At 36.6% G+C, this 12,997-nt stretch overlaps 1 protein-coding gene across 1 annotated transcript in view; it reads left to right on the top strand.

Annotated features, from left to right (window-relative positions):
• Positions 1-12,250, top strand: part of LOC136801383 (DNA repair and recombination protein RAD54B-like) — a 70,517-nt gene extending 58,267 nt beyond the window's left edge. Inside the window, exons 15-16 of the mRNA XM_067058022.1 lie at positions 10,343-10,456; positions 12,077-12,250. Of these exons, the coding sequence (XP_066914123.1) occupies positions 10,343-10,456; positions 12,077-12,250 (288 nt within the window). The remainder of the gene's footprint in view (positions 1-10,342; positions 10,457-12,076) is intronic.
• The last annotated feature ends 747 nt before the right edge of the window (positions 12,251-12,997 follow it).

Genomic DNA, 12,997 nt, shown 5'->3' with positions numbered 1-12,997 from the left:
GATCATTCACAAGGGTTGTCTCTTGCTCCATAAACGCGACGAAATCTTTCAAAGTTGGCTCCGTTGCATTTGATTGACGGAGTATCATAGCCTTTCGATTCCATCTGTCGATGAGAGGTGGTGGTAACTTCTCCAATAGTAGCCTGATGGTCTCTGGTGAATCCAGAACGTTAGAGTGATCACAGTAGAAGGTCTGCCATTTGGTCAGATGGTTCAGGAATTCGCGAAAACCTTTAGGGTTGCTGAATCGTAATGATTGCATATTTTTGATTTGGTTGCGATATGCCGATAAAATCAGATGTGGATTTCCAAATCTCTTCTTGAGTATATCCAATGCGGAGGAGTAGCCATATGCAGACGGTAGTTGGATGCAATGTTTGATTGCTTCATGAGCTTCAGCTGTGGTGTACTTCATCAGTCTTGTCAGCCTTCCTCTAGGATTTGGGATTTTCGATTCAACTGCTTCCTTGAAAACGGAGATGAAATGTGCATAGTTGAGTGGATCTCCATCGTACGATTCCACGTCCACACGTGGTGCCTCTTGTTGTTTCAACATGGCAAATAGTAGATCGTTCGTCGACAGCGGTTCAGGAGACGTCCTTTTCGGTGACGTAATTGGTGAATAAGTCTCCATAATATCATCCATCGATGCAGCCTGAACTGGTAAGCTTGAATGTTGAAATGGTTCTGTGTTAATTGATGTCATGGAATGGCGTGGATGTGATATCGCAGTCGGATTTTGCTTGGCTTGATGCATGTAAATCGATGGGTACAATTTTGTCTGTTTGGAACATTGAGATGCCGCAGGTGGCTCCTGCATGGCTTGGGTATTGACGGGTGATTGGTACATCCTTGACTGATCAATGTTGAATGTCGCCTCAGGTGGCTCCTGCAAGGCTTGTTTGATTGACGATAGGTGTCTCCTTGATGGATCAAAATTGATTGATGCCGCAGGTGGCTTCTGCATGGCTTGTCTACTGGTTGAGGATTGATGCGTCTTTGGTTGATCAAAGCGTGACGCCGTAGGTGGCTCCTGCATGACTTGTCTACCGATTGACGGTAGGAGTGTCGACGATTGATCAAGGTGTGACGCCGCAGGTGGCTCCTGCATGGCTTGTTTGCTGGTTGAAGATTGATGCGTCTTTGGTTGTTCAAAGCGTGACGCCGCAGGTGGCTCCTGCATGACTTGTCTGTCGATTGACGGTAGGTGTGTCGACGATTGATCAAGGTGTGACGCCGCAGGTGGCTCCTGCATGGCTTGTTTTCTGGTTGAAGATTGATGCGTCTTTGGTTGATCAAAGCGTGACGCCGCAGGTGGCTCCTGCATGACTTGTCTGTAGATTGACGGTAGGTGTGTCGACGATTGATCAAGGTGTGACGCCGCAGGTGGCTCCTGCATGGCTTGTCTTCTGATTGGCGATAGAGTCTTTGATGGATCAATGATTGTTGGTGCCGCAGGTGGCTCCTGCTTGGCTTGCCTTGTGTCAGTTTGATCTTCATTCGAGGTTCTTGTACGAAGCACATCAATCCTTGCTGAAGATAATGCTATCTGACGTTGTAGTTGTCAGTTCCTTTGTCCTTTGAGCATGGTCATATTCTTCTTCGATGAATTTTGACTCTGCGAGTAGTTCGGCTCGTTTGATCTCTTCTTCAAGCAGTTGATCAGAAAGTTGACTATGTCTCGATCTTGGTGAACTCCATGTTGGTGATGTGGATCCTGACTTCTTCGACGATTTCGAAGAGTGAGTGGATTTTGACAACTTGGAAACCATTGAAGAACTTGAAGAATGTGACGATCGTAAGGATTTAGGCGACCTTGATGATCGTGATGATTTAGAAGATTTTGATGATCGTGATGATTGCAAAGATTTACGTGATGGTGCAGTGCTTCTTTCTTCTTCTTGAAGATTTAATGTCTGTATTCTGTCGTAAACTGACTGTTTTACGACATTGATTTGATCATCAACTGTGGTAAACCAATACTGGTCTTCAGCCTTTTCGTGTGGGTCGAGTAACTCGTTCAGCTCATTGTGAGTGCCCTCGAAAGTTAATGCTGTCTCGTTGTACTGTTGAAGTCGACTCTTGATAAGACTTTGATCCAGCAGGGCTAATGTTTCCATCATAGACTTGCCTCGTTTCTCTAATCTGTTGAGAAGTCTTTTTCGTTCAGCAAATAAGTGTTGAATGCGTGATTTCTTACCCTTCTCAGTTAGTTGTCTTTCTCTTTTTGGGTAGCGACGTGTTGGGGATAGAGCTGTTGCACCAAGTAAAAGCGATCCTGTTTCATCATCTTGAGATGGTATGCTCTGTTTGTCATCAGGTTCCTCGACAACTTGGGCATCTCCTTCATCTCTGGGTTGATTGACTTCTATGGCGGTCTGGTCAACTTCTATGGTGGTCCGGTCGACATCTGTGACGGTACGGTCAACATCTGTGGCGGTACGGTCAACATCTGTGACGGTACGGTCAACATCTGTGGCGGTACGGTCAACATCTGTGGCGGTACGGTCAACATCTGTGGCAGTACGGTCAACATCTCCATCTCCATTGTGAACTCCAACGAGTTCTAGGGGACGATCGACATCGTCTCCATTCATTCTTATGTTTCACTTTGTGGAAGCCCGAAACAGTGTGGTGTGTTACAACGCTCTTTATTGATTCAGAGGCTAGAAAAATACAAAGAAAGTCTAATTAGAATTTAAAATAAAATAAAAATAGCTAAGTTCCGAATTCCGGAAATCAGTCAGTTCCGGATGGAAAGGGCCAATACCGGAATACGGAAAACTATACGGAACTCCAAAAGTAAAATGGCCCTAGAGCAAACAGAGGGCAAATAGAGGCCAGAAATAGAGTATGAAGCCAATACGACCAAAGGACGAAATGTAATGCCCAAAAGACTAACGGTCTGTGACCAGAAAAATAGCTAGGAAAATGACTCCAAAATCAACTAAAACGAAAGTCACAGACCAGGTCAAAGGTGACCAAATACAAGGAAAGATCTAAAGAATCCTAGAGAATCTAGTACCAAAAAAATGTACAAAAATAGGAAAAATTACAAGTCAAAAATATAGGAAAAACTTACTGAAACATAAGCTCCAAAGCACTGTGTATGGATGGCTCCACAGGAAATACCAAAATAAATTCTCAAGTAAATCCAAAATGAAAATCAATTCAATAACTCTAAAATGTTAACTTTAAAGTTTCTCCAACGAGAAGTGAAAACGGAGTTTCTACAAACTCCTCAAAACGTCTACACGTTCTCATAATAATTTCTAGATTGAATTCAAAAGCAAAAAAGGGCGATAAAAATAGAGAAAATTGTGCATTGGAGCATTAAAAACTAATTAAATTAAACATTAAAACGCGATATCATACGCTAATTCCCAAATGGGAATATAGCTACCAAAACAACATACGTCATAATATCACAAGTCTCTTGAGGCCAATGTTATCATGGCCGCAACACCCTACAGATATTTTTTTAATTCGTTGGCAAAAATTATTAATATGAACGCGCAACTATTCGTAATGCAATCACTCAAAACCTTTTGGATACCTCGTGTAAAATAGGTGATTGCTTTCAATCTTAATTTCAGTAACAATAATTTGACTATAGCTTAGTCTTCTATGTTTTAAATGTAATAGGTAGAGTCAGAAGTGAACTGGGCTACCTATCTACGCTTCAAAGCAGATCTGGAATGTTTTTGCAAGTAAATTAAACTGCAAGATCGACTTTTTCTGTTTTTTCATTTCACGATCGCAAAAATCTGACCTCAGATCAGATCGTCAATGTTTTCGCATGATTTTGACGAATTTCTTGTGTAAAGGCTTTTTTTATAAAAACCAGTAAATTTTTGACTAGGCTTAGCGGTTCTTTTTTATGTCACTTTAAGCTTAAAATTATTCTTATCTAGTTCTTATTTTTAAACTGAGCCATTTTAAATTTAACTTCCTATCTTTACTGATTCGAATCATAATTTATCTAAAATTCAACTATTCCAGACTATAAATGATATATTATTCTCATGAAAAAGAGTGTATCCTTTTTAGGCATTTCAGAATCTAACAAGAAACATGTTGTAAAACTTTCAGCAACATGTTATTAGTCCTCGCATGGTTAATTTTCAAGAGCCTTTTAAGAGTTTCCCCATATATATAAAGCATTGTGACAATTCCGCGGCTGCCATTTTGCTCATGTTCTTTGCGCACTAGGCCTTATCTAATAAGAGAGCGTAATTACTAGGAAACTATTTTGCCGAGTCAACATGTTTCTGGTAAACTCTCGGGTGCCTAAAAAACGGGTGGGGCTTGGAAAAAAAATTCAATAAACGGGGGACGTAATTGCTGGTGCCAGAGGGGCTGGAAATTGTACCTCTGAATACCTCAAAACGAGGTAAATATCTAGAAATAAATCAGGCTGTTTAGGACGGACGGACTTAATGAAATGGACGGGCATCCAGGATTGAACGGACAAGATGGTCAAGATTGTAGAGATGGCATGATACCAAGAAACATTAAACAATGTGCCTGGAAAGATCTTCGTTCTGGATGGAATGGTTTTGATTAGAGGAAGCACGGCATAGTTAAAGTATGTTTAATTTTCTAATGTCTAATTTTCTGGCTTAGTCATATTACCATACATAGCTCAGCTATCTTATCCTACCCTACACTTCTTCCTTCCTTTGCGGGTCTTATTCGTCCATCTTTCTTCATTAACAATACAGTGTGTCTCGAATAAATAGGTCGGTTTCTCTAATTTCATTTGGACGAGCTAAAATCATCTCTTAACCCCTTTGAAATTTCAATCCCCTGGACCCTGCCCTTACGGAAACTAAATGCTCGTATTCCATTGAAAACGAATATAGAATGCATTAAAATAGAATAAAATTCTAGGTTCAAAACTTTGATGAATTTCTAATTCATTGGGTATCAAAATGTATTTAAATTCTAGACTTTAAATTACATATAAATGTATAATAAAAGATTACGTTGAACTTGAGCAAAGAAAATACAATTCAAATGTTGTTTTCAATTAAATTCATTTTCCATTAACTTTTTCAAACGTAGTAAAATTATATTTTTAATGTGAACCACGGATTCACTAAAATAAAATGCAATTCAGATGCTCTCACAAATAAAATGCATTTTTTATTCGATTTTTTAAACGCATTCAAACTAAATTTTTCGATATGCTGATGAATTGACAAAAAAAATGCAGTTCAAATATTTTTAAAAATAAAATGCACTTTCCATTCCATTTTTTGAACGCATTGAAACTAAATTTTTCGATATGGTCATGAATTCGATAAAGTAAAATGCAGTTCAAATAGTTTTACAAATAAAATGCACTTTCCATTCGATATTTAAACGTATTGAAACTAGATTTTTCGATATGGTCACGAATTTGATAAAATAAAATGCAGTTCAAATAGTTTTACAAATAAAATGCACTTTCAATTCCATGCTGTTTTAATTTTTTTTGCTGAAATTCATTATTTTCTAATTTTTAAAATAAAAAAATAAGTAAAAAGATGAATTAGTAAAGATTAATACCAGAAAAAATAGTCACGAGACTAAATGCAACCTAATATATTTTAAGTAAAACTATAGCCAGTCTATTCGATATTCAGAAAAGAGATAGAATGATTAATGGTACAGGGATTACCAAAAATTTCCATTTTCACCTATTTGAATTCATTGCAGAATGGAGATTTTTCGCAAGCTTTCAAATAAAATGTTACCAAAATTCTTGAAACTTAATTGAAATCCCATGTTCTTTCTTTCAGTGTAACATTCTATTTCAAGCTAACCTATTCCGTGGTGAAGTGAAAGACCCAGCGTTTTTGTAATCTTAAAACCATTTACCACAAAAGAATGCGGCTATCGCGAAATCGCACCCTAATAATGAAGATCGTTATCGTCAAAAATAATGCACGCTGATGACAGTACAATATTTCGCCATCAATTTTAAATATTTAATCCATGTTTATCATGTTTTGTTAAATCTCCTCCTTGATTAACTCTCTCGCAGCTGTTTACAAGCTAGAGGAAACAGCCCCTAGAAACAGACTCGGTGGGACCCCTCCTCACTGGAAAAAGCCGCCAAAAATTGGTCCCGGTGATAAAATACCCTGAAATTTCATCCCCATTGAAAAGCTACAAGAGCTCTCATTGCCGCTCGGAAAAAACACTGAGACACTGAGGCCATCCTCACTGGATTTTTGAGCTGTAAACATTAGAATTTGAAATCCCTACTCATTTAAAAACAACAACTTTAACAGGGTCACTGAGACAGGGGTGTCAGGAAATGGATCTGAAAGTAATATATAATGTTATATGTCATTGAATATGCTATTTTTCATGAGTTAAAAATTACAGTTCATTATGGTAGGTTTCAAAATTAAATGATGTCAGAAAGTACTTTTCAGGAGTTCTGTCTTTTTGAGAGCACGACCAGTGCACGAGTTTAAAAAAAATCAAATACAGCTTTTTGTGCACATTGCAGGGCGGGTCGGGAAATCATTTAAAATTTTGAAATTTTAGTGACCCAGCCGTCCTCACGATTAATAACGAAACTTTTTTCTCTGAACCAGATAAACTTTCGATAAGTTTTTTATCGGTCAAAAAGTGAATATTTGTCTAACAACAAATACTTTTAATATTCGAAAAAACTTGGAAAAGCGAGCGCGTAGCAGCCATTTTAGAAGCTCTACGCGCAAGATAACAGAATATGTTAGCTTTTAGTTGCAAGTAGCGCATGATCCTGAAGTAGGATGAATTCTTCCGCAAATTATGAACAAAAGTTTTTGATGTTATTATTATCACATATCATAGTATTTCACAATAATGGCGCAACTTTTTTTTCTGATTCTAATCATAAGTTTTTTGTCTGACAAAAAAAATGAAAATCTAGGGTCTAATTTTCTGTATTACTTGTAAAAACGAGACTAGCACAGTATTTCCATGGATTTGTAAGTTGAGTTAATTCACAATAATAAGGACAGAAATTCATCACAAAGAAAATATCGTTTTTGATGTTTGATTTATTCTTCAATGCAGAAGAAACTTAATCAAAATTGGAAAAATTTGTGACAATTTTTTTACGTTCAAAATTCTTAGATACGTTTAAAATACATTTATTTTTTTCGAATAATTTGGGTTAATTGCTCTGCTCCATTGATAATTGTAGCAAATTAGTTAGCTAAATTGTTTTGTGTATTGGCGGTTTAGTTTGATTAAATTACGAGCAATTAGAACACACAAGATTTGAGAAAATTGATGTTTAAAAGTTTTATTTTAACAAGCCAAGTTGTCAGTTGTGTCAGTCACATGTCCGTCAGGCCATGAGCTATGTTTAGAAATGATGTTAAGGAAGAGTCTCTTCTTGGCTTAAATTTAAAAACTCCAATGTTATTTCCAAAATTTATCTATTAATATTTATTTTCTTTCTAACTTTCAGGTAAAACCATAATATACCGACGGAATACTGACACACAATTGAAGGATGATTAAAATCACGGTACCAAACAAAAGACGAAGACGCCATCTTATTTTTCAATTTTTCAATTTTTAATATTTTATTAGAATTTTCGTTGTAAATTTTAACTTTAACTTCTGTTTATTCCACTAAATAAAAAATTCCATTTGCAACTCAAACGATTAGACTTGTATCCTGTATCTCAAAACGCAGTTAATCTGAGTGAATATTAGCTGATAACCCATCGAATACAGCTCAACAATGTATACCCCTTAAAAAGCATCGATAAACCTCGGAAAATAATCAGAAAATGCCCCGATAAAATCCCTATAAGGACCCGAATACTGGTAGTGGTATTCTTACAAAGAAAAGAGAAAAATAATGCATTACAAATTCTCAATTCTTATGAAAAATCTTTCCTATAAGAAATATTTCGGATATTGAAAAGGCATTTTAAATTTGGATTTTCAATTCATTTGAAATCTTGTCCGCTATTTAAAGTGCATTTTAATTTTGACGCCGTTCATTAAAAATGTATTTATAATTTTCCTCAATTCTCTTTTTCATGTTAAAAATGTATTTGTAATTGTGAAGTAGCAAAAAATTATAAAATTGTTCAAAAAAGTAAATGCATTTTAAATGAAATCCTAATGAATTATACATCCTATTTTTTAAAATGTTATTTCAATGCAATTAAAGTGCATACTGTATGCTATTCCATAATGCATTTTATTTGCAAAGTTTTTACTCTAGCAATGCGATTTAAATTCGTTTAACATTTTTGTCCAGGTCCAGGTTTCACTACATTTAAATTGCAATTAAACTCAAATTTCAATGAAAAATTCGATGCATTTAAAACGCGTGGAAGTTCCGTAAGGGTGGAAATTTCAAATACTGGAAAAAGAAAATATAGATCGAAGATGCTTTTTTATCAACAAGTTCAAAAAAGATTGCTTAGACCTATTTTTTGATGAAAAATGGCACAACCGGCTCCAGACCTTAAGCCTATTCCCTTTAAGTATACACTTTCTTTTGCTACAAGGTGGATACCATGTCAGCGTAATTTAACTACAATCGACTCTCTCTAATTCGACCCTCTATTATTCGAATCTTTCCGTAAATTCGGACTAAAATATTGGTCCCCTCAGTCGAAAGTGGTTTAAATTAACCTCTGTAATTAGAACCTTTCTCTAGTTCGAAGAAAGTTTTTGGTCCCGTGAAGATCAAATTAGAGAAAGTCAACTGTAGAGAAAAACAGTGTACCCTTGAAGCGAATAGACTCTAAATATGAATAAAAAAATGTTCATTCTTCATGCTATAATGTACTTAATAATGAAAGAACAAAAAAGTCAGAATAGACCTTTTCATAAATTACGTCATGAATATCACTTGCCTCGTTTTGAAATCATAAACATGGTGATTAACTCCCAGCGGATTTTATTAAAACTACCTCCAATTCTTAAAAGAATCGTTTAATGTCTCAAGGGACATAATCACCATGGTAATTGTTTGAATACGAGGCAAGTGATGTTCGTGACGTAATTTATGAAAAGGTCTATTGATTACCAAAAACATTATTTTTTGTTATATTTCCCACTTTCGTGTCTTTGAACGATCGTTCTAATTTTATCAATCCCTACCAACCAAAATCTTTGGCCGGAGTTTTTTTTAAGGGGAGAAACTTTTGTCAATGATCGAATTCGCGAAATTTTAGCATATCGTAAGAATTAACTTTCAGGAATCAAGTTTTTTAAGAGAAAGTGATTTCGCGATTTGTCAACTTTTATCCAAGGTTTTAATGATGTTGGTCAAAGGTGACGGAATTTAAGGTACTAGATTATTTGTGACTTAAACGTACCTGCACCTGAGTGAATTCACGCTATTCGAGAAAACTCACAAGATTCTTGGTGATATATAAGATGATTTGGTGTGTGTTGTAGCACCAAGCTGTTTATTTTGTACATAGGTTCTGCAATCCTTGCGTTTTTCACACACATGTTAACTTGAAAGTAAATTTTACGGCCAAATACTGAAAAATATACTACTACTCCCAAATAACATAGCCACAAAAAATTATCAAATTTAACCGGTTGTGCAGCGAAAATTTAAATTTTACTTTTACTCACTTCTAGCGTCTTTGGCTTTTTCACCTCCTGTCCTCTCATAGTCAGTACTATATATAGCATGTTAACTAAGAAAGACAACACACGAGGTTGACAGTGGTAGTTCCCTGCCGTAAAAATGCTTACCGCACCCATTGGTTTATCCTTGGAAGCAACACAACATCAACTAACAACATCGACAAACAACAACTTATACAAGCAACTAGATTTTTAAGAAATATACAAAAACAACACCATATACTCAGATCCTTTTCATCGTCCAATATGTTAACTCTGTGCCTTGCCTGCTCTGTCCAATGGATGATCGCAATTCTTTTCTGCCAACCACGCTGAAGCTCTGTATGGATGGGTAAAAACAAACGCTGAAATTTCGCATCTTACCTTTAGAGCAAAGCATATACTTTTAGGTTTCAAATGAACGCCCCCCCCCCGCTAGTTAATTTTCCCTTCGACCTTATTAGGACCCCCCGTTTATTAATTTTTAAGAATATTTTCTGCTGAGAAAGAGAAGGCCCCTTATTTTGCTCTAAATAGCCTGATTTTAGCCTATATTTACCTTACTTTTGAGTTTTCAGAAGTACAATTTCCAACCCCCCTGGCAATTAGCCCAACCCCGCCCCCCCCCTTTTAGTTGAAACCTAAGAGTAGATAGCCACGTCTGGAAATGGTTTATTTCCAGTGGAGATACTCGTATTGTATGTTATCTTTTGGTCGAAATACAATCTGATTTTTGCTTTTTTAGGGCAGTATTGAAGAGAAGATTTATCAACGGCAGATCATCAAGAATAATTTGAGTGGCACCATTGTCGATTCACTGGCCAACAATAAAGTTCGTTTTTCCACAGAACAATTGAAGGTTTGACAATCTTTTTTCAGTGATCTGTACGCAGGTCATCAAAGCGGTGCATTTCAGAACGAGTCAAACACACAAAAATTTTTCGTTACGGTTCGCTTTCTAAATGCGCTGTATCTAGGGGCTTTCTCATCTTGGCGCAAAAAAGAGTAATTCGGGTGCCCAAAACGCGAATTAATTAACGATTCGTCGTCTTGGATCTTTCCATTGCTAGACAACAGATATTCATGGTATCTGTGCGAAAGTCTTTACATGAAATCACACTTCAGTTCTTAGTCTTTTGGTTCGTTTCTAAATTGAGATAGTTGTGCTCTTTCCGTATTGGTACTATGTAATAACTTCATTGTATCTAGTGCTTTGAAATTACCTTATCGGCCCTTTTTACGCCGGCCCTTATAGGCATTATTTTTGGGCTCGTGGCGTAATAAGGGCCGGTGTTAAAAGAGCCGGCGTAAAAAGGGCCAAAATTTTGCAACTTTTACCTAAAAGCGGCGTTAATTTTCGACCACTTTTTCTCAATTTAAAGGATTTTAGGCATGATTAAAGGATAAAAACTATCCATTTTTTTTACTCTATATCCAAAACTAAACGAAAATCAATGATTTTCAATGGAATTTTCAACAGTTTAATACTGAAAGATGACATTTTGATGTTAAATTTTAGTTAATACTTACTGTTTTGAAGCCTGAATAGCGATTTTTACAAGTTTTGGCGCTTGGCGTAAGCCCAAAATTAGGCTTTGGTGGAATAATGGCCGGCGTTACATTAGGGTCGGCGTATAAAGGCCAGATAAGGTACTAAGAATTCGACGGCCTAGAATACAATATTTTATTCCCTGGTCTGAAAAAAAGCAAAACTGCTGTTGTGTTGTGCTGTCCCCCGGGATTGTTTCACAAAAGTGAAGCTCTAGGCCTCTAGCCGAAACATTTCTTATACAAAATCAATTCTGACAATTAGACTTCCACAGCTTTCGTATTTTGACTCTGAATCTTTTTCTTTTTCACCCCATTCTCACCGACCCGGTAGGATTTTTTCAGCCAGTGGGGATAAAAATAACAGACTGAAGTTCGATGGGGATAGATATTCCCATATTTTTTATGACTGGATTTCAATTCTTTTTTGGGGGATGGGAACAACAGCATTATATTTTGCAGTGAGGATTGTTTTATTTGATTATTTTCAGAGGGGACAAAAATTGGAGGATAATTTTCCACCGGGGACGATATTTTGGACAATTTTTCCAGGGGGGAAGGGGTCCCAGTGGGACCGTGAGTAGGGGGTATTCTATAAAGACCTCGAATTCAGACTTCATTATAGTTCAAAGAAAATTTGCATCAAATGATCGCATTTCGGACAATCTGTTTAGCAGGAACTTACTTAGTCTAAGACATAAATCACTATCTAAGAAATAAGCCCAAAGCCGAAGAAAATTCGCAAACGGGCTTTTTTGCCCAAAAAAGTTTACAACCGGTAGAGTTTTCCGTTTCTTCAAAACTCTTCCGCCAATTTTTTTCCGTGTACCGCCGTAACCCCATACCGCCATATTTTCCCGCCTTTACTATCACTGTAACAGATGATAACATCGTCTAGAACTTACTATGTATTTCAATCTTTTTGTTACAGGATTTGTTCAAGTTGCGAGAAAGTGAAAGTTGCCATACACATGATCTGTTGCAATGCCAATGTTTCAAGGTTTGGTTTAAATCATTTATCTCTTCAAAAATTAACCTTCTTAAGGCCGGTCTCCACTTTCGCGCGAAATGGGCGACATTTTTTTTCTCAACCTTTTTTGCCTGAAGAAAAGATTACGTCATAAAAAAGTTTCGCGCAAACAAAAAAAAAAGTTGAAGGAAGTTCTACTTTTTTCATCCGTTACGTCAATTTCGACCAATGGAATTGCTTCATTTTTCAACCGACCAATGACCTTACAAAAACGTCAAAAAGTTTTCGCTCATGTAGCGCGAAAGTGGAGACCGGCCTTTATATTAATATTGCCTGATTTATATATTTTAAAAACAATTGAGCTTGACTTTTTTGAACAGCACCCTTATTAAAAGCTTCTTAGAAAGGTCTGTAGTATGCTTATTAAGGCTCAGTAAGCAGGACACAATTGTCCATTTTGTGAAGAGATTTTCTTACACATAAGTGAAAAATTACAAAATTTATCTCAAGCGGGCCGTTTGTCTTGTTTCTCAGACAGCGCTCCTGAGCCCCAAAATCTGAAGAATGAAGAATGACAAGGTCTAATACCCGTAACCATTTGAAAGCTCTAAAAAACAAAATAGATGACTCTTATGTGGGTATAATCGATTAGGCGTCTGCTCATCCTCTAGCGAAAAAAAGTTTCTTATAGGAAGTATATCTATAGAGGTCTGCGATTCAGACTAATAATCGATTGGTATATTTCTCAACGTAGCTCAAGAAAATCGACTTCTAAGACAAGCAGGATGTTTTGTTCTTAATTTGACGTCGACGCCTCAATTCGAACATAGTGTGAAAAGGGGTCTGATCCCCCCTTCTTGACATCCCCAACCTACCCCCCCC

Source organism: Clytia hemisphaerica, unplaced genomic scaffold, assembly GCF_902728285.1.
Source record: "Clytia hemisphaerica strain Z4C2 unplaced genomic scaffold, Clytia hemisphaerica genome assembly, whole genome shotgun sequence".
Taxonomy (NCBI): Eukaryota; Metazoa; Cnidaria; class Hydrozoa; order Leptothecata; family Clytiidae; genus Clytia; species Clytia hemisphaerica.
The sequence above is the reverse complement of the archived record's forward strand: the minus strand, read 5'-3'. Positions and strand labels throughout refer to the sequence as shown.